The sequence below is a fragment of the Sinohyriopsis cumingii genome, chromosome 15 (genome assembly GCF_028554795.1).
Source record: "Sinohyriopsis cumingii isolate HCF-2022 chromosome 15, ASM2855479v2, whole genome shotgun sequence".
In the NCBI taxonomy this organism is placed as follows: domain Eukaryota; kingdom Metazoa; phylum Mollusca; class Bivalvia; order Unionida; family Unionidae; genus Sinohyriopsis; species Sinohyriopsis cumingii.
In genome coordinates, this window is record NC_142975.1 from 135,825,564 (window position 1) to 135,848,867 (window position 23,304).

General features: G+C 34.9%; 1 protein-coding gene across 2 annotated transcripts in view; it reads right to left on the reverse strand.

The window, feature by feature from the left end:
• The window catches only part of LOC149782846 (retinoblastoma-like protein 1), a 170,252-nt gene that overhangs the window by 62,161 nt on the left and 84,787 nt on the right, over positions 1-23,304 (reverse strand). For both annotated transcript variants that reach the window (XM_089934375.1, XM_089934374.1), the window contains 2 exons: positions 15,319-15,485; positions 488-569 (listed from right to left, as the gene is read on the reverse strand). In XM_089934375.1, the coding sequence (XP_089790501.1) occupies positions 488-569; positions 15,319-15,485 (249 nt within the window). The remainder of the gene's footprint in view (positions 1-487; positions 570-15,318; positions 15,486-23,304) is intronic.

Here is a 23,304-nt window from a genome sequence, read left to right on the forward strand (position 1 = left end):
GTTTAGGATATACATGCATTTGCAAACCAAGAAACAGTAACCGAGACCTTGGGACAAATTTCGTACTAATGGGAAACTAACCACAAGGTAAAAAGGGCATGCAGACCTGTCAAATAATGAATTGTTGTAGCTTCAGGATTTAAACAGAAAATGCAAAAGAACAACCTGAAGCAAAACCATTATCCATTGATGCCAACAATGCCATTTAAAAGAGACTATTATATTTGCTTACCACTAATGTGGATCTGAGCGAAATATAAAAAAAGGTTGCAAAATAGCAATTTTTGTATCTGCCTTTGCCCCTCACCCCATGTTTCTAAAGGAGGGGCTTAAGAATCACAACCCTATCTTGGAGATGGTCCCTGCATGGGCAACAATTCAGACTAAATTTGGTGAAATTAAGGGCTTCAGGTGGTATGGTTATAGACAGAAATCATACAGGTAATAAAAGAGAAAATAGTGAAACCCAATATTAATAACAGCTTACCTGTGCATATTGCGAGCAGAATACTTCTCCCATCTCCTTAACTCTTGTGATAATCGTTTCATGATAATTTTTCCCACAGACACTGAAATATGACAAGAAAAAAAGGTCAACCCCAAAAATGTCGTAAACATCATAAAATATAATTTACTCTCTCATGCATTCAATGAGACAAGTTGTTTTTCAAGATCAATGACCATTAAAAATTTCTATGATCTCCAATATTAAATACGTAATTGTTTTATAACCCCACTGAACCTTATATTGCTACGGCTTTAGTTGTTTTGTTTCAAGGGCTATTTAATGCATAATTTGCTGCATCATACCAAGGAAATGGCAGCGAAGGGCATTCCCAAAGATCATATTGAGAAAATTAGCATATAATGTAGACTTGCTCTCTCTCTGAAGTAAAAAAGATTTGAATTTAATGTTCAGAGTGTGTGTGTTTTGGATTTTTAACGTAGCTTTAACAATTTTTCAGTCATATCGCAAAGATGTCTGCAATGTGACAGTTTATAGTGATGTCTAGCACTGGGTCATCATGCCGCAGACATGTAGCATGATGTCCCACCCAGTCACATTATCCTGACACCAGGGCAACCAGTCCTAACACTAACCTCTTAACCCTTTACCTCATGCAAGCGTCTTTGGATGCCTCTACACCATTCGCATGTAAGAGCCTTTTGACGCCTCTACTCAAGTCGCATAGAAGCACCTTTTGACGTCATCTGTAAACATCAGCCATTTTAAGCCGGTTTTCGTTGCGCCACCTTCGGGGAAAACCCCCTATTAGATACTACATTCATTTCTGTGAATGACAATTACGTCAGATCATGTGGTCATTGTTTATGCACTAATTGACATCTGCTATTTAAAGTAACTGGGTTGTAATCTCCACTCTCCAAAATGGCGGTCACGGATTTCATTCAGTACTTACGAAGTTTTCATGATTAGAATCACAACTATGAAAGAGTCAATAACTCTGATATTGATGCAGGCAGCAATTGGTTTTTATAAATTATCAAATTCAGATGACTTAGTGATGCAGACGCAGACGAAAAACTTGTAAATTTTGAGTATGAGAAATGGCAGCTACAGCTGGTCACATGGCCTCACTGACATGACAGTGAATGAGTTCTCTCAAGATTTTAAAGCACATAAAAAATTCTTCTCTGATAAATAATTACACAGCTATAACAATCGGACTTTACTCTTAAATTTTTCCACATATAACACATGTGTACCAAAAATGTAAAATGGTTAAAATTGCTGTTAAACGTAACATACACTACATTGCTTAATAGTTCACAGGCAGGCCTATGCGTATGGGGTCGACTAGGTAACAGGTGTTCTATTTATAGTGTGCTGCACTTTGTAACTATGCTCTATGATGTATAGGGTTAATGCTGAGCGCTAAGTGAGGCAGCTGTTAGGACCATTTTTGTAAGTCTTTGGTATGACTAAGCTGGGAATTAAACCCACGACCTCTCTCTACCCACTAGGCCACCGGAACGGTTTTAATGTGCAGAATTTAAGTGGTGGTGGTGGCATGGAAGGACTCCAAACAAACACCTGTACAATGACAATTTATTTCAATCTCTGTTCAGGTTCACAACTTCCTGAATTCATCAATATCATGTGTGCCATCTTTGAATATTACATCCTATTAGAAGGTCTAATGGTCCCTGAAAATCGTACATTTTCCCACTGATCTGTCTACATCAAACAGACTTGATGAGCTCACTTCCTGTCAGAAACCATGCAGAGATCATACTTCATGAGGCTCTTAAAACACTGCACCACCTTACAATGACTCAGGTCCATTCTATCGATGTCAATGCATCAAATATACTAAAACCATCCACTGGAAAAATCAATCTTTGAAATAAAAAATAAAATAAATGAATAAATAAGGAGGCACAAGTGTGGCCTGCTATTGTTCACCTAGCTTACGTAGCAGTTGATCATTTCATCAAGCATGTTTAGGTTGTATTGGAAACTATCTCTCAAACAAAATACATTTTGCTGATCTTATCTATGTTTTTATAATTATTTGGTGTGAATTGATAATGAATTTCATGAATTATTAATGACAAGAGAAGCCTCATATCTTTTTTACCTTTATGGATGAATTTTATTTTGCATAATGCATGAAATTTTTACCATTACCAACACAATTTTATTGGGAACAGCTGTGCCAAATTTCACTTTAACTGATGGAATATAAAGAAGAAAATAATTTATTTCAAGTAGCCTCCTCTGTAAAAGTCTGCAAGTCCTGTGCTATCTGCGAGTCCAGGGGTACTGGTACTGGCAAGGTTAATAGTGGTCTATTTGATCCCTCTGCCTGCATGCTGTAGGGAAATACCTAGCAGTTTGGCTCCAGGGTTAACGAGTTAAATGGAATTTATTACCTCAAGTATTGCCACCCATAGGTATTAAAAACATTTTAATTGATCATTATTTTCATATATCATTGTTTGAGTCTACTAAAATGATTCTTAATAAAAGAAAAGTTTTTGAGGTGTGTATATATACTTTAATGCAATCATCTAATTCCTTTCTCCTTCATTCAGGGCCCAAATAATGTTCCGGCATTGGAACTGAGTTATAGTTAGCTGAAGTCCTAGCATCAGGAAAAAGTGATTCAATTACATGTACAATGATTGCTTTATCACAATTCCACAAAGGTAATTCAGAATTGATTAAAGTATCAATACGAGCAAGCCTAGCGAATAATGCTGAGTTTCAGTGAAATTCTAAATCTGACACAGTTTTAAGAGATTTATAATATTACAAAGGATAAAGCTATAAACCAAAGTCGTCCTATTAGACGGACAGAAAGGGGCCCAACTCATTCTCAGCAAAACAAGTTTAGAGTTGAACATGACAGAATGAACAAAATAGACTCCACAAAAGTAATTAGATCTTGGGGGTTTTATTTTCTTCTTTTTCTACAACATATCTGAAGCAGGTTGACTTACTCTTCAAATTACAATATACATTTGTAATTACAGTATCCTGATTTTGAATTAGTCGAGTTTTAATGGGAATCAAGTGCCAATCCCAACTGACACTGAAGCAGCATACCCATGCCGAGTATCCAAATCATGACCTATGGAATGAGCATAAAAAGCTCTACTGTCACGTATGTAGTATTCATCAGAAATTTCTTCCTGGACCTTCTCTTCTCTCTATTTCACAGACATAAACACACATAGACACACACACACACACATACATACATACATACATATATATATATATATATATATATATATATATATATATATATATATATATATATATACACACACACACACACACACACACACTATCATGAAAATCTCCATTCTCACTGAATACTGTCATACTAATTCAACTACATGATAAAATGTGTTCAATGTAATTCTAATGCATAAATAACAATGGCTGTCTAAACGGTTATGAATCTATGGAGTAGCATTTCCGTTTCCTATTCCATTAACCACAGGGGGCCAAAACACACAAGGCTCTGAACATACATTAAAGCAAATAAAAAGCTATCAAGCTATCATCTTCCATGTCATGCAATCTGGCATCCACAAAGTAGACTGAAGTTTGTATTATATTGGTTGTAGCTGGATGATGCTTTTCAGCCAAGTTTAACAGGAAATAAGCCACCACTTTCCATTATTAGATTTGCTGACTCCAACATTAGGTAATGATTGATAATCAATTATGAGGTGTCAATAATACTTTGGGAACATTATTAAAGGGAAAGACAATTTAATCTATGTAGAACAGAAGATGGGGCAGAAAAGAACAAATTTTTAAATGCAAGGGACCAATGATTTACTTTTCTAAGGGCATTCATTGACTTTCTCTCAAGGTAGACATTAGGTTATCTTTTACCTCAAGATGATTCATGCCCAAATATAATTAAATGTGCATTTCAGTTTAATTGACCGTTCATTTCTCATTGCCAACCATAGCACTCCCCTTCTCCTATGGTAAAAAAAAATCAAAATTAGAAACTATATACCATTATAAGGCTTTTCGTGAAACCCCATGTTGATATGATGATCAATTTGGGAGAATCTGTGACAAATTTTTGTAGTTACATTGTGTGAGAGAATGTTTTAATGGTCGTCTATGTAAACACTATTAGGGCATGTTCAACTCTCACAGATTATTGACCAATGGATTTCAGTGATCTTGATCTTTTATCAAAGGTATGGGATTTTAAATCATGTCTTACCCTTCAAGTGCTATATAGATTTTGTACTACAAGATCCAGTTAATCTTTTGGGAGAAAAGAAACAAAAATAGTCTGGAGTTTTAATTGCACATATTTAAATTACTGTAAATAACATATTAGCACTTGTGAAAATGCAGGTAAAATTACAAATTATTTTTTTGGACTCGTCTGTAGTTTTCTTAAAATGAACAACAAAAAAAAGTTAAGCAGTTCAGCCATCTACACGTCTTTTACAACACTGTATCCAAGTTGTGAAAATCACAGGTGTAATAGAGGAAACTGATAATAAAAATCCACTTGGGGAAAACCACATGCAAATTTACAATTCATGGAGTCTGTAATAAATGTTCAGAAAAGTTTTTTTTTTGTTACTTATTCTATATGGCATATGTATTAAAAAAAATATCCCTACTCATTTCGTTTTGTACATGCAGTTGGTACCACATTTCTGCTGCCCTATAAGAATCTACATTAGATTTATGCACTAAACTCATTGCCATAAGCAATGCGACCAAAGTCTAATCATCGACTACATAGCTCAACAATACTTTCACTGGTTCCCAGCAGCCATTAGTCTTTTTGATTTTTGGATAATTGTGTTCTAGGACGAAGTACAATGAAACTGATGATAGTACACATTTTATGGCAGGCAGTAAATTGACTGCCATTTGGTTCAAAAGTTTTAATTGGCTTTTTGTATTGGCTTGTATATCCGGTGTTGGTCTATAATATTGCTACAAAAAGATTATAAGAAGACTGTTAAAAATACAACTTTAAAAGAAAAATGAACTAATAAAATTATTCTTAGAATGGACAATGCATTTGTTTTAATGTGCATGTTGGTTTATTTGTATTTGAGAGAAAGAGAGAGAATGTTGTGCAAGTTGCAATATCCTATTTCAAGCTGAAAAAGTATGGGAAAGACGAAAATTTGTCAGTACATTTTTGACCCCCCCTTTTTTTATTTGACCACCAGTTCTGACACAAAGCTTTTTTTTAACCCTCAATTTTACACCCCCTGGGAACACACTGTCTATAAAGCTCCTATTGAGCTAAGGTAAAGGAGTATTATGCACTCGATAAAACAACCAAGTCACGAGCTATGGAAAAAAAAAATAATCCAGTCAAGTGTTAAATGTGTGCCACAAGGAGCTTCACTTGTTGTATGGGTGTTACAACCATGTTTGAAGTTTCTGGCATAAACTGTGCTTGTGGATGAAACCAAGACTGAAATAATGAAACATGGGTACCAGTGACCTACTTCTGTTACAAGTATAGTAGTGTGACCCACTATAGCATGCCCTGTTACATCATAAATTCTAATGTAACATGGTTGTGGCGTGGCTCCTGAAATTTCATATGCATGTATTTTTCTTGTATGTGAAAATTTGTTTAACATTTTGGCTTAAAAGTACAAAAAAATATGTGTTCTATCATTTTGAGGAAGAGATCATATATGAATTCTAATATAAAATGATCGTGTTGTGACTAATGAAATTATGTGCATGCATTTTTCTTGTACATGGAAAATATTTTTTCTTCTTAACCCTTTACCTCATAGAGCATAGTTACAAAGTGCAGCGCACTATAAATACAACACCTGTTACCTATTCGACTCCATACGCATAGGCCTGCCTGTTAACTGTTAAGCAATGTAGTGTATGTTTGGTACACATCTATTATGTGTGGAAAAATTTAAGAGTCAAGTCCGATTGTTATAGCTGTGTAATTATTTTTCACTGAAGAATTTTTTTTGTGCTTTAAAATCTTGAGAGAACTCATTCACTGTCAAGTCAGTGAGACAGTGTGACCAACTGTAGCTGCCATTTCTCATACTCGAAATTTACAAGTTTTTTGTCCATGTCTACATCACGAAGTCATCTGAATTTAATAATTTATAAAAACTAATTGCTGCCTACATCAATATCAGAGCCTTTACCTAAGTTATTGAAGCTTTCATAGTTGTGATTCTAATCATGAAAACTTCATAAGTACTGAATGAAATCCGTGACCTCCATTTTGGAGAGTGCAGATTACAAACCAGTTACTTTAAATAGCAGATATCGACCAGAGCATAAACAGTGACCACTTGATCTTATGTAATTGTCATTCACAGAAATTAATGTAGTATTTAACGGGGGTTTTTCCCCGAAGGTGGTGCTACAAAAACCAGCTTAAAATGGCTGATGTTTACAGCAGACGTCAAAAGGCGCTTCCATGCGAATGGAGTAGAGGTGTCCATAGGCGCTTGCATGAGGTAAAGGGTTAACTCATTAACCCCTGAGCCAAACAGCTAGGCATTCCCCATCAGCATACTTCCAAAGAGATCACTAAGAACAGTGTTAGCCGTACCATTGCCTCTATCCCTGAAACTTGCCGACGGCACTTGGCTTGCATTTTTTATAATGGGGGCTAAATGCAATAAAAATGTTATTTTCTTATATTTATGTTCTTTAATTAGGATGAAATTTCGCACAGCAGTTCTCAATAAAATTATGTACATAATTGTATATATTTAATGCTACATGCAGAAATAAAACTCACTCACAAAGATAAAAATAAATGATTTCCTTACCTCTTGCCATGAATAATCCCTAAAATCCATTATGAATTGACACTGAATAATTAACACTATCAACACATGAAACTTATTCCATTTTATGTACACAGTAATTCCACTTGACATCTCTTTTGCAAACTTAACCTCATGTGACTACTCTGTCAGAGTCTAAGTAAAAGTCTACTCCCAAATCTTTGAATGTCACATTTTTTAAAATTAACTGACCAGCTCTTTGTTCAAACAGTTTTAAATGCAGATCACTTTAAATGCTTTTTTGTAATAGTTACTGTACAAGAACCTTTGAGCACAGTATATGGAGTGGTGAGCTTTATAAATTATTATTATAAAGAATACAATATAATATTTTTATTTTATTACAGTTTCCCTTCGCACTATTCATGACCAAGAGCTTGTCAAACAATTTAAATTTGATACCAGGACAAACGTGAACACCAGAAATGTACCAAGAAATACAAAGATATGAGTGATGAACCAATGGTACAAATGTCGCAAATGAAGACGAGCCTTATGAAACTTTTTTTTGTACATATCTCTGATGACCTGATTACCAGTTTCATATCCACTGGTTGCTCGCCATTCAAAATGACAAACATTTTCACATCCCTATGCAATGCATAAAATACAACAAGCTCATGAATAAACAAAGTGCAAAGTTGCTAAGATTATACAGGTTGAAGCCAAGGTATTGGACCCTGAAACCAGCACAAACCAATGTGAGGAATGTGGTGATTTTCGTGATCTCATCAGCTTACTGAAAGAAATATGTGCTATCAGTTCTCGTCAACATAGAATCTACTCATGCTTGTGCGAGAAAGTTGAAGTATAGAATGGACCAGAAAGGAATTCAATGTTTCAAAGAAACTGGTGCTGAAGGCATGACATCTTAAATGCGAGAAGGGTGTTTTAAGTGAATCTTGATCCAAAGAGAGGGAAAGGAATTAATCCTGAAGTAGAGGCTCTCATCATTTTATTCCATCAAAATGACGAATGTTCACGAATTTGTCACGGAAAGAAAGATTATGTTTCAGTGAAGCTTGATGGAATCAGAATACAGATGCAGAAGATAAATATCAGAGAGCTTTATTAACAATACCAACTACAGCACTCCAAGGAATAAGCAGGTGTTTTTCAAAATTTGCTCTCTGGTGCGTATGTCGTGCGTATCAGTGAACAGTTCATGGTCTCTCATAGTTTTTGTTTGTGAATTTCATCAAAATGGGAAGTTGATGGTGAATGCACTACCAATTAAATGCGACTATAAGGACATACTATCTCAAATAGTCTGTGTTGTTGTTGTAGGGTTTAACGCCATTTTCCAGCACAACATAGGCTATACATGGCGGCCAGTATAACTGGTGGAGGAAGACCCCTGGAAAACCCCAGGAAGAACAACCGACCCACGAGAAGCTACTGGCTAGCTTTCTCATGTACCCATGTTAGCAGATTCAGTATTATTCCACTCTGCAGTGAAAAGAACAATAATGAATGATTGACATCAAACAATATACAACAAAACTGCACTCATAATTTACTGATGTGAAACAATATTGCACAAGTTCCGAGAGTTACCCCATGCATGAGCATGTTCAGGTCAGGTCAAATGTGTATATGTGTGTGGGGGATGGGTGGGGGTGGGGCTAGAGTTGAAGGTGCCCCAACTGTCCATAAAAGGGTCCCAAAGCAAAAGTCTATGCATCTATTTACTCTAACTATGCATAATGCCCAATAAACATGTGCAAGAATAAAACAAAAGTCAAATTTCAAATGACAAGTGACTGTATGTTTGTGTGTGTACATTTTGGGGGGAGGGGGTAGGGGCCCTGACGAGTTTTCAGTAATATCTTGTATTATTTCTTCAGACATCCAATCACAGGATTATAGATGTGTGACTTCAACACGAGATTTGTATAATAAAAAGTAACCATATCATTCTTATTTGAAATAAATGCATCTTGTGTTGAATGTAATAACCATAAAAAAAATTAAAAAAACATATCCTGGTCAGAAATAACAATCCAGCCCCATATATAAAATGGTTAGTTAAAATTGAACAGGTATGCAGACTCAACCTTGGACCGAGTTATTATGCGATTTGTATATTCAGAATAAGCTTATTCTTTTTTTTTTTTTTTTTTTTTTTTAAGTGGCTGCATAGACATTTTTTTATGTATGGAAATTAAGATCACTTGATTCTTGAAATGGTACATGATTGTAAATCATGCATGACATTTCGGTCTTTCAATGGATTGTCATCATACGCCGACTATTCAAGTGTCAATCAATAAAAGTTCCGTTTTTACTGACTGCACCATAATTTGAGCTACATGTATTATGTGCAACTTTTCAAGTCATTTGCAATAGAAACGTGCTTTTCCCAAGCTGAAATTGACATCATCTTCTCGTGAAAACATTTTATAAAGTGTTTACAATGGTCACTGCCTTGATTTCTGCTGAACATCCGCTAAAGTCAAGTATTTATCAGGGAAGAGACCATACAAGTTTCCATATAATAAAAAAAAAAAGGGGGGGGGGTTGTACTTTAAAACTATTGTCTTGTTCTGATTTGTGGTATATAAAAAATTTAAAAAATCACTAGGCCATTCCTTGCTTTGGCGTGAAACCAACTTATCTTGTAATGAATCCAATTTTAAAAATGTACCACAGCCAGAAATAATAATTTAGCTCCATACAATTAAATGGCCAGTCCCATACCATACACGTGCATTCAGCAATGAACTAGTTGGTAGTTGTGTACATGTATATTCAATTTCGTAACAGGGTCATTGCTGCATAAAAACTAAACACATGGTTCGCATTTAAGTGTCAATTCAGTGTTTTCTTTTTGTTGTGTATTTCTAAACAGATGCTGATGCTGTCTGGAATTTAACTGTACATACGTCTCTGGATTACTTTTCATAATTAAATAGGACAAATTTACACTGTTCAAGAGAAGCTCAACAAGGTGGGCCTCTCGTGAAGTCAGCACACAAGTTTTCTAAATGTAAAAAAAAAAATGTGCAAGACTTGTCAAATTAATTTCTTCTGTGTGTGCGTGTGTGTGTGTGTGTGTGTGTAAATACACAGCCAGCCAGAGAATCTGTTTATATTCTTTCTTTTTCTTTTTTCTCATGGATATTCTTACATTTACTTACCACAGTGATTTGATTTCAAAGATTGAACAGGAAGGTATTAGTGCTATGTACCTAATAACTCACAATTTGAGTTATTGCCATAACTTGCCAACAAAGATTCAGTTACATTGAGCACACTCACTGGACTACCTTCCAAAATCAATATACTCCTTGCCTTGATGCAGAACATATAAACCCAAAAATCTGCTAATTTTGTTTCCTTTTATAAAAAATTACATTTTCACCATTGCCCATTCTAATCTGATCACCAACTGATCAATATTACAGAATAGATTGGACATATATGGGAACAAAATATATCCGAACAGCTAGAGGTTTTTTAAAACAAGAAATCTGAAGCATTTTTACATGGATTATATCAATTCTGTAACAAGACAGTTAACATGCTATAACGAATTATCCCAGTTGCAATAAACCACTTTTATAATTTAATTGGCCATCTAATCCATTCAATGATCCATAATTTCCTTCCAAGTGTCAAATATTTACTCGTTTCCGACATTATCTGATTGTTGCATCAAGGAAAATGGTACAGGTTGAACAAGTGCACCATCCTATTCCTTAATTAGCAGCTATGGCAATGTATCCTAATTATTTAAGAAATGAATAAATATTTTCCAGGATTCATGCGATTATCTGGCATTAAATCTAATTTCTAAAGGCATGAACTGCAGCAGCAAACTTAAGTAAACACGTTCACAAGTAATGCTATACACCATTTAAATAATAGAATAGAAACCATAATGATTTTAAAGGCATGATAGGCAACTTTCCACTCAGTCAAAAACAGAGTTTTGAAGAAACAAATATTACAATTTTTCCAATACCATGCAAGTTCACCATGTACAACTATATTATACCCTGATGTTTGTCACTGATAATTTCAGCAACCTATGAATGTCCATGCACTTTTAGATAAGGACAAAAAAATATTGTGATTGTAAACTATGGACTGCTGAATGCAATTTGTTTCATTTTTTTTGTATCCTGTCATTTATATAATTTTATTATTTAAAATTCAGAAAAGAGGCAATCAATCATAATACATGTAGTATAAAGCTAATGGACATGGCGACAATGTTAGACGTCACGATTTTCTCTCTCACAAGATGTAAATTATAATGCTTTATGAAAAACTGTTTTGAAGACATTATATTTTTGAAGCATTGGGTGGGCTTATCATAGGACAACTTTCTTTAGAATAAAAAAAAATCAAATCATTAATATGCATGTGCGATACAAGCTAGTCTTAAAAAGCTGATTCAATCCAGATAAAATATGTGGCCCTCAAAGTCACAGCACATTCAGCCAATTGATGCAAGGTCATCTCATGAAAATGCATAAATTTCACAAAGTATCAAACTTGTCGGAAATCATGATGATAAGGGCTCAGATTCCAGGTCTCAGATGAAAAGCTGAACTGCATAATATCTAAAATGCCAGTATCAACTATCATCAAATTTATAAGATCAAAATGATCAGGCCAAACAAAAAAATATGCACTTTAGGTTGACTATCCCCATTTATCATTACTGACCCTAGCCACACAGTCCCATAAAAACAAATTCACCCCACCCCCCAATTACCTGAAATATACATGTTTAATCCAACCCCTTGCCTAAGTTTAAAACCAGTGCAATACAAATGCACATATTTTGTTTCTTGAACAAGTGGTAAAAGTTTATGGAGTGGACAATATTGTCTCATAAATATGGAATGCTTTAGAATCTTTAGTGAAAGAACAGAGGTTATTATTGGATGCCTTATTTATCAATGCATCAATGAAAGAAGAGGTTAGTACTGGATGCCTTATTTATCAATGCATCAGTGAAAGAAGAGGTTATTAGTGGATGCCTTATTTATCAATGCATCAGTGAAAGAATAGAGGTTATTAGTGGATGCCTTTTTTATCAATGCATCGGTGAAAGAATAGAGGTTGTTAATGGATGCCTTATTTATCAATGCATCAGTGAAAGAATAGAGGTTGTTACTGGATGCCTTATTTATCAATGCATCAGTGAAAGAAGAGGTTATTAGTGGATGCCTCATTTATCAATGCATCAGTGAAAGAAGAGGTTATTACTGGATGCCTTATTTATCAATGCATCAGTGAAAGAAGAGGTTATTATTGGATGCCTTATTTATCAATGCATGAGTGAAAGAAGAGGTTATCAGTGGATGCCTTATTTATCAATGCATCATTGAAAGAATAGTTGTTGTTACTGGATGCCTTATTTATCAATGCATCAGTGAAAGAATAGGTTATTATTGGATGCCTTATTTATCAATGCATCAGTGAAAGAAGAGGTTATTAGTGGATGCCTTATTTATCAACGCATCATTGAAAGAATAGAGGTTGTTACTGGATGCCTTATTTATCAATGAATCAGTGAAAGAATAGAGGTTGTTACTGGATGCCTTATTTATCCATACATGCCAACCCCTGGCGAGGAAAAAGTGTAATCCAAGTGGACAAAAAGAGTAATCCGAGAAAGAGTAATCCACATATAACATTATAAAAATTAAATGCGCACATGTAAAAACTGATTTATTTATCCCTTTGGAATTTTAACATCAATTATTGCTTCAAGTTTTCGTATATAACACTTGAGCTTTAAAAAGCAACCGACTCTTGTATTACATTTCAAAACACTTTGTACCAGCTGAGATCATGAATGTTTTGCACACCAGTAAAGCACCAAGTGCTGGATTATAGAGTCTGGATCTGAATTCAGGGTTAGAGAGTCTGGATATGAATTCAATTTTATTTTTGTGAACAATACTGAACAATCTCTTAGTCAGCATTAGAATGGTAAAGAACCAATATTCCTTTCATAACCTGACAAAGAAGAGGACATTTATATCTTACAGTTATTGGGTCTTTTAGCTGGGAAATAAGATGAAAAAATCAACTCTATCCGTATGAAGTACACTGTCAGGTAGAGTGGAGTGCCAACTTGATACTTCAGGAGGTCTTCTAATTTATCAGCAGCTTTTCCTGCAACATGGTGCATCATATGACAGAGACAACCAGATATGTACAATGATGGAGACATTTTTCAAAATAAAGAAAGCAACTCCTTTATGAATTCCAGTCATCACTGATGCTGTATCAGCTTAAAACCCCATACAATTATGCCAACTTAAGTTTATTCAAAGTATTATCAAGCAAATAAATAAAATGTTTTCTCAAATGGAATCTACTGTTAATTCTGGAATTGAAAGAAGAGCACTCTGACTTTGCCCTTTTTGTTGTCAATGTCTCTTACAGACTGGGTACAACTTTTTGTCACAATCACTACTCCTGTCTGTTGCAATACTAAACAGCCCAGTTTGCATGGCTGCTGAAATTTTAAGTGCAGTATCTTCTGCTAAAAACCAAACAATATTAGACAATTTTGTTCTTGCACATGCAAATTTTCTGCAATTTTGGAACCAGGATACATCTGTCCGAACAAAGGACCGCTAGAGGTTATCCGTGTTTTATTAGGAACTCGGTAGATAACGCACCTGCATTTATAAAATTCATGTCCATAATTTAGTTCTGCTGTATAAAAAGAAGTTACCTCAGTACTGGAGTTAGTAAACGAGCTAATTCAAGGTTTCTTGTTTTACCACCATGACCAATATTAAATTCCTTTCCACGTAGCCTGCAAGGGGCATGAAGATCATTAGAATGGAACGCTGTATTGTGTAATTCATGTATTCATCTCTGAATTAGTGTTTCGTCTTTTCCTAATCTATCTGTGAAATTATTTGAAAAATAATTTTGCTCTAACACGCATCGACTAAAATAAATCTGACTAGACTTTTAGCACCAAATACCTACAGACTGGTTGTTTTAAATTAGAATAAAGAATCTGCGAGCAAAGATCAAAAGTTAGAAAACCAGTCTGTTCTCTCGTAACTAAGCCATAAAGCTGCTATAAATAGAAACCAAGGTAAAAAGTTGAAAGTAGAAACCAAAATGTTTCTTGAAGTAGGGCAACTGCTATAAATAGAACATAATACTGTTGGGAAAGTAAATGCAAGTCATCGGACAAATGCACAGGGGCTCATTATATTGTTACAGGTTAGAACCCCCATCCCTTGATTCAAGGACGGATAATCCAAATTTTCTTTGTAACGAGCCCCTGTGGATAGGCGTATTCTTATGTCGTAGTTACAAAGAAGCTGTTTTTTTTCTAGAATACGGTCTGTGGGAATAATGGGATGTTAATAAAAATGAGAAAACAAATTATTAATTTTTTTGGAGAGGGATATAAGAAAAACGCATAATCTGAATACAGTTAGGCATAAGGCGTAATTTAGTGAAAAAAGCGTTAATGATTACGCCAAAAGCGTAATGGTTGGCATGTATGTTTATCTATGCATTAGTGAAAGAAGAGGTTATTAGTGGATGCCTTATTTATCAATGCATCAGTGTGAAAGAATAAGAGGTTATTATTGGATGCCTTATATATCAATGCATTAGTGAAAGAATAGGTTATTATTGGATGCCTTATTTATCTTTGCATCAGTGAAAGAAGAGGTTATTAGTGGATGCCTTATTTATCAATGCATCAGTGAAAGAAGAGGTTATTAGTGGATGCCTTATTTATCAATGCATCAGTGAAAGAAGAGGTTATTAGTGGATGCCTTATTTATCAATGCATCAGTGAAAGAAGAGGTTATTAGTGGATGCCTTTTTTATCAATGTATCAGTAAAGAATAAGAGGTTATTAGTGGATGCCTCATTTATCAATGCATCAGTGAAAGAATAGAGGTTATTAGTGGATGCCTTATTTATCAATGCATCAGTGAACGAATAGAGGTTGTTACTGGATGCCTTATTTATTAATGCGTCAGTGAATGAACATACCTCAAAATGTCCAATAAAGTGTCACTGGGCGCAGTTTTCCTTCCTGATAGTAAGTGCTGTAAGCGGCTGACACTCTGGGTTGCTGTAGAAACCGGGGTAATGGACGGATCCTTTTCCTTGAGGTAGCGACGTCCTGTCAATGGCGTGGATGGTGCCAAACTTCTAGTCTGAGCAAAGAGAGAATAACATGGACTTTCATTATTAGGCCAGTCATGACCCTCTTTGCATAAACAGGTTTTCTGCAAAACCTTTGATTCTGATATATTTTCCAATTCTTTCTGAAATAATGCGAACACCATCATTTTGAACTGCAACAAAAAAAAACAGCACACTGCACAATAGCTCCAAAAGCTGAGGTAACTGTAGCCTAAATCAGGAAAAGTGTGTACAAATGTATTGTAAATATCAGTTATTCAGCAACCACAAGGAAATTACAGCTCAAGTAATTAACATCTTGTTTTACTGGTCTTCAAAATTTCCCTATTTTTATAGTGGAATGTATGTTCAGTATTAATGTTTTTAAAATGTCCATACTGCTGACATACACTTTTGGAAAAGTAATCACTTTTATTTCCACTTCTGACAGCAAATTTCACATCTTACTGGGCAGCTGAATAAACTGGTGGCATCAGCAACCAAGTCACCATGGTTAATGAGAAACTTCTGTGCCACAGGTACAGGTAGGAAGCTAAATAATCCTGCATAACTTTGGTCATACCAATCAGCTGATTGCCAGATCTGCCTAAGCAAAACTTTCTCCTACTGATAATGTTATGCACTGCTGCCTTACAGTTTATCTGTGTATCTTGTACAAAGGCCTATGAGCTATACCTGGCAAGCCAGCAGTTTGTCTTTGTTTAACACAGCCTTTGTTGGACAGTTGGCGGTATGACATGTCACAGCAAGTCTTCAGTATTACTAATTCTGTTACACATTTTATTTTAGCTGAGCTTGCATGTCTATCAAAGCATCAACAGTAGAAATAAATCTAAAGCCACCAGAGGGTAGTGTGTGTGTGTGTGATAAAAGCACATCATCACATTACTGGGTATATATTATCAATAAAATGTCAAGTTCAACAAATGGTAAAATAAAAAATTGCAAGCAACAAAAACCCATAGGAAAATAAATCCTTCCAGATAAAACATAAACATGTACTCTTAGAAGAAAAAAAGAATACAGTGAAGAAATTAAAATTCTGTAAATGGTATATAGAATAAAATATAAGAATAAAATAATTAAAGTACATTATTATACACTTTTATTAAAAAAAACATCACTCAAATGTTTCTAGAGGTTTATGAAACAAGTTCACATAAAAATCTTCCATCCCAATGGGTGGTAGTTCATCCAGTGCACAAGAATGTGTTCCACTGTTGTTAGATATTGCCAAGGTATGCACTGTGGTCAATGTTCACATATCCGGAGATAGGAAGGATACAGCTATGCATGTCCCATATATATATGATGAGTACAAGACCATGTCATCTATGTAATATGTTTTACATGTGGGATGTCCCTCTCCAATGATGATGATGATGATGATGATGATGATAATAATAATAAAGACTTTATTTAGAGAAGGTAACTCAGTTACAGAACTGATCTACCTTGAAGCCTTTTATCTGTTATGTACAATACATACAGTACAGTGCTTTTGTTGTTGTTGTTGTTGTAGGGTTTAATGCCATTTTTCAGCACAAGATAGGCTATACATGGCGGCCAGTATAACTGGTGGGGGAAGAACCCTGGAAAACCCAGGGAAGAACCACCGACCCACAAGAAGCTACTGGCAGGCTTTTCCCACGTACCCACGCTAGCCGAGCCTTGGACTTGAACCCATGCAGACAGAGGCGAGATGGCAGTTATCCGAAACAGTGAGTGCTTTGGACCACTTGGCCACTCGGGGCCCCTACAGTCTACAGTACAGTGCAACCCACCTATAAAAAACCCCATAATAACATAAATTCAGATATAATACGGTTGTGGCATGGCTTCCAAAATTACAATTTTTCATCAGCACATGAATAACAAAAAAAAAAAAATTCAAAGTATTTCAAAAAGTGTATAAAAAATTTATTATCATTTTGGGGAAGAGATCGTGTATGATTTCATATGTAATACGATCATGGCATGGTTCCTGAAATTTGAAATACATGTACATGTATTTTTCTCATACCTGGAAAAGTATTTTTTATTAAAGTACGTGAAATTTTGTATTAACAAATGTATTGTCATTTTGAGGAAGAGATTTCATATGAATTTGAATATAGTACGATCATGGTGTGGTGTCAGAAATTTTAAATACATGTACAGTTATTTTTTCTTAAAGTACGTGAAATTTTGCATAAATTTTATTATCATTTGGGGGAAGAGATCACATATGAATTGGAATATAATATGATCGTGACGTGGCTATTTAAATTTAACGATTTCACCAGGTTCTTGAATTGTTATGCCAAAATAAACATTGAAAATGTTACTTATTACTGATCCATGAGTAAAGCCAGTAAGTCGTCTTTGTAATTGTCTTCAATTAATTCTGTATACAATCGCTGCTCAAACAATAGCTGACATGTGTTTCTTCTTTAACTGCATATACACAACCAAGCAGCAGACAATGCGGTGGTTGATAAAAGATTTTCACAATTTAATAAACATCAAAAAAATGAAAGCCGCCAAGATGTGTGTTGGGGTTGGTGGAGTTATTAGACGCAATCAGATGACCGGTAAATAATGTCCACTTTATTAGCTGGTAATTGAAAGGGTATGAAACTGTACACGCTTAAAAATTTACAAAAGTATGTTTCACGTATTTTTCGATATTCACAAAATCTGGAGTAAAAGTTATTTATATGCAAGCTGAAAGCTTGTGTTGTTTGTTAATTATTCTTTCTATACTCATTCAAATGGATAAGCGTACAAGTGTTAATTATTGGACATTTACAATGGATAAAGTTAAATGGAAACGAATATGATACAATTTTAGCAGTATGAAATTTGTATAGACCCCATTCATAGACCCGGAACATAATGAACCATACATGTGCTTTGTCTTTCTTAACCTAATTTGCTGTCAGTTTTTCCCATTGAATTCAGACACATAATGATCTGTGACAAAATTACTGAATAGTTTAAATATGTATGCAATTTTTGCAATGGAATTAATTGCACAGTTTGACCCTGCTATAGCGCTCTCTGTTATAACGCGAATTCGGATTTATAACGTGGTCGTGGTGTGGCTCCCGAAATTTTATATACATGTATTTTTCTTGTACACAAAAAAAGAGATCACGTATGAATAATACAAGATGATCGTAGTGTGGCTCCTGAAATTTTGTATGTATTTTTCTCGTACACGAAAAAGTAGTTTTTTCTTCTTAAAAGTACGAAAAATAACGCATGACAAGTTTATTCTGGGATCGCGTAGGTCTTCGCCAATGTCACAAATTTTGATTGTTTCTCCTTGTTGGCGGCAAAACATACCATGTGGTTATTTTTTATTGGCGACGTTAACTGTTTAAACTGTTATATACAACCATTGGTTTGGAGTGCAGAAATGCAGAGGCCCCATGAAAGGAAGCCACAAACTGGATATAAAATGCACTGAAATTTATCTATTGTTACATAAACAAATTCTTTGTCCATATTGACAAACCATTTAAAAAGAGCACTGTAATATTATAATCCACTTATCATGACGTCTAGCATTAGTGCTGTATATTGTGAAATATCCGCTTTTTTGTTATTGACATTACTGGTAACGGAGATCAACCGGACATGGTATTATCTCGTAATCTATCTTTCTTCAGATTTTTGACCGCTCGCTAGTAATTAATATATTTACAAAGACTGACATTTGCATGTGGATGGTAAGTAAAATTCCTCTTCTTTTCACTCAGAATTAAATCCTTCAGAACACTCACATTTTCTGTAATAATCCCTGTCATCAAGCAAGAACAAATGTGTCTCTATCGTCCATTGACCCTTTGTTAATTTTCAGACGCATGTGTGAAAGGCACTGCTACCACAAATGTAAAAAAAATTAAAAATTAAAACAAATAAAATAAAAACTGCATCTTATTGGTTTATTCAGTAGGAATGGAGGGACAGTAACTAGAATAGTCCAAACGATGGCCAATTCCTTTTTAAAAATGTACCCAGATACAATAGATTGCTGAAATTTCAAAGGAAACAGATTACCTTTGAAGCGCCTATTTGTTATGAAAACGTACTCAACAAATAAAAAAAAAGAAGGGGTCTCAATCATGCAATACAATTATTTGATGTTGCCGCCGCAATAAGAAATGGACATTTGTTTGGTTTTCCAAGTCTGCCCCTTAGCGGTGACTTCAATAACGCATGCACCCTTCATCAAAGAAAGCCGACTACAATCTTTCAATAAAACAAAGAACTTTTTCATCAAGGGAAGTCAGTACCAGACATAATTGAAAGTGATGGAATCTAATGGATGTTTCATTTTCCAATGTGACTGTACACGTTAACTGTGTTGTGGAAGTTTTCGTTTTGTAGGCAAAAAGTTTATGCTTATGAACGCTACCAATGTCAGCTTAAAATGCAAAATAACTTTTACCGACTTGGGACATAGTGAAAAGTAAATGTGCTTCATCATTCGTTACGTGATCGTGCTACATTTTCCCCTGAATTCAGACCAATATGACCTGTGACAAAATTATTGAATATTTTAAAGTTGTGTGTGTGTGCATATTTTCGATGGAATAACTTGTATTGTGGATTCAATGTATATGATGAGGTTCGCGGGTGAGTACACGGTGTTGATACTATTCACGCTATACATTAGACATATATATATATATATATATATATATATATATATATATATATATATATATATATAAACAGATTTCACGTATATGTACCAATTCGTGGTTCTCTAAAATAAAGTGAACTATTATATACGTCTTCTCTGTTTTCACTACAGGTGTACTTCTCATTTAATATGTATCGACTTAAGATGGTAACTGTGCCAATGAAGCACGTATTTTACCGCCCGCATTTATTACCTACACCCCCTCCCCTCATTTTTTTCTCGGTAGATGCATAATTTTCTTCAGCTAACTGACCTGGTTGCTTATAACAAACACGGTTCGGTCTATAACGTGGTCACACTGTATTATGGATTAACTCATGCCACGAGAGTACGATATCATACAGTAAGTAAATGGAGTCAATACTCTGTTCATGCTATGCTATATATTCATACATGCCAAAACCTGGTGAGAAAAAAGTATAGTCCAAGTGGACAAAACGAGTAATCCGAGCAGAAAAAAGTAATCTACATATAACATGATAAAATTCAATGAGCAGTACAAAATGATTTATTTATCCTTCTGGAATTTTAACATCAATTATTGCTTCAAGTTTTCCTATTGAACACTGAGTTTTAAAAAGCAACTCATATTACATTTCAAAACACTTTGTACCAGCTGAGATCATGAATGTTTTGCACACTAGGAAAGCACTAAGTGCTGGGTTACAGAGACTGGATCTGAATTCAATTTTATTTTTGTGGACAATACTGAACAATCTCTCAGTCAGCATCAGAATGGTAAAGAACCAATATTCCTTTCATAACCTGACAAAGAAGAGGACATTTATATCTTACAGTTATTGAGTCTATATGCTGGGAAATAAGATGAAAAAAATCAACTCTATCCATATGAAGTACATTGTCAGGTAGAGTGGAGTGCCAACTTGATACTTCAGGAGGTCTTCTAATTTATCAGCAGCTTTTCCTGCAACATGGTGCATCATATGACAGAGACAACCAGATATGTACAATAATGGAGACATTTTCCAAAATATAGAATGCAAATCCTTTATGAATTCCAGTCATCACTGGTGCAGTATCAGCTTAAAACCCCATACAATTATGCCAACTTAAGTTTATTCAAAGTATTATCAAGCAAATAAATAAAATGTTTTCTCCAATGAAATCGACTGTTAGTTCTGGTATGGAAAGAAGAGAACTCTGACTTTACCCTTTTCGTTGTCAATGTCTCTTACAGACTGGGTACAACTTTTTGTCACAATCACTACTCCTGTTTGTTGCAATACTAACCGGCTCAATTTTCATGGCTTCTGCAATTTTAAGTGAAGTATCTTCTGCTTAACACCTAAGAAATATCAGACGATTTTGTTCTTGCACATGCATATTTTCTGCAATTTTGGAACCAGGATACATCCAACCAAACAAAGGACCAATGTAGTCTTCTACCGCAAGAGGTTGTCCGTGTTTTATTAAGAACTCGGTAGATAACGCACCTGCATTTATAAAATTAGTGTCCACAATTTAGTTCTGCTGTATAAAAAGAAGTTACCTCAGTACTGGAGTTAGTAAACGAACTAATTCAAGGTTTCTTGTTTTACCACCATGACCAAGATTAAATTCCTTTCCATGCAGCCTGCAAGGGGCATGAAGATCCCTAGAATGGAACGATCTATTGTGTAATTCATGTATTCATATCTGAATTAGTTTTTCCTCTTTTCCTAATCCATCTGTGAAATTATTTGAAAAATATTTTTCCTGAAACACACATCGACTAAAATAAATCTGACTTGACTTTTAGTGCCAAATACCTACAGACTGGTTCTGTTCTGAATCAGTGTGTGTGATTTGGATTTTTAACAACAATTTTTCAGTCATATCACAATGATGTCTGCAATGTGACAGTTTATAGTGATGTCTAGCACTGGGGCATCATGCCGCAGATATGTAGCATGATGTGCCACCCAGTCACATTATCCTGACACCAGGCCGACCAGTCCTAACACTAACCTCTTAATGCTGAGCGCCAAGCGAGGCAGCTGTTAGTACCAATTTGTAAGTCTTTGGTATGACTCAACTGGGGATCAAACCCACAACGTCCCGCATCCAATGCAGGCCACTGGAGCGGTTTGGAGAGGCATGGAAGGATAGAGATGTGTCTGTAGTTATTTACATCTTTTGTTCCTGCTTTATGCAATGGTATAGCCTTGGCAGTTTTCCATGTTTGTGGAAATTTATTAGACCCGATACTTTCATGCAAATGAAAGCTATAGTCTCTACAACTGCAGGTGCAGCTACCTTTAGTAGCCTTGGTCCAATCATATCAAGTCCTATAGCTTTACAATCATCCATTTTTAAATATATTTCAGCATAAATTCTGAACTCATTTCAGGAATTTCAAACTTTGTATTGTTTGGTAGTTTTTTTTTTTAAGCACAAAAATGTTCGAGTTCCAGATGATCAGATGAAGTTTTGGGTTCTTTAAGTTTTTCAGCAATTTCGATGATTTGATATTCTATTTCTGAAGTCAATAATCCACCTATATTTCATCAAGTACAGAGAACATACCAATTATAATACATCTATCAGTGTATGTAATCTTCTATTAGGAAAGGGGTGACTACAGGGTGGTGCTTTATCTGCACTTTTATTATTATTATTCACTCAAGTCATTCCCTGCACTGTTATCACCATCACTACTGCTATGCCCTGTTATCATGTCTAGTTGCTTGTGCCAGTGAGTTTTAACTATTTTCAACATTTTGTTAACATCATGCACATGCATTCATTCTTAGATCCAATTAAAACTTATGAAATTTTCACCAACTTCTCTGAATAAGTTTTTCTACATCATCAGGTTTATTTTTGTGTTACTTGTTAAAGTCTTTCAAAAATTATTTATACACTATTTTGCAAAAATATGTGCATCATTTTAGACTGATGATGTGGACTTTGAAACTTTTGACACTGATGTTAAAATCTCGTAAGATATCCAACAAACACATTTTTCCTTTGCTTGCTCAATAATTTCAAGATCGAACAAGAGAAACTCTGCTTTCATTCTCACAATCATCAAATATCAATCTATTCTCCACCACTGTTTACCGTTTTCATCAATGAAATGTGTGTAGTAAAGAGCTCTCAATAGTTTCAATTAACAAAGAAGTAAACCCATT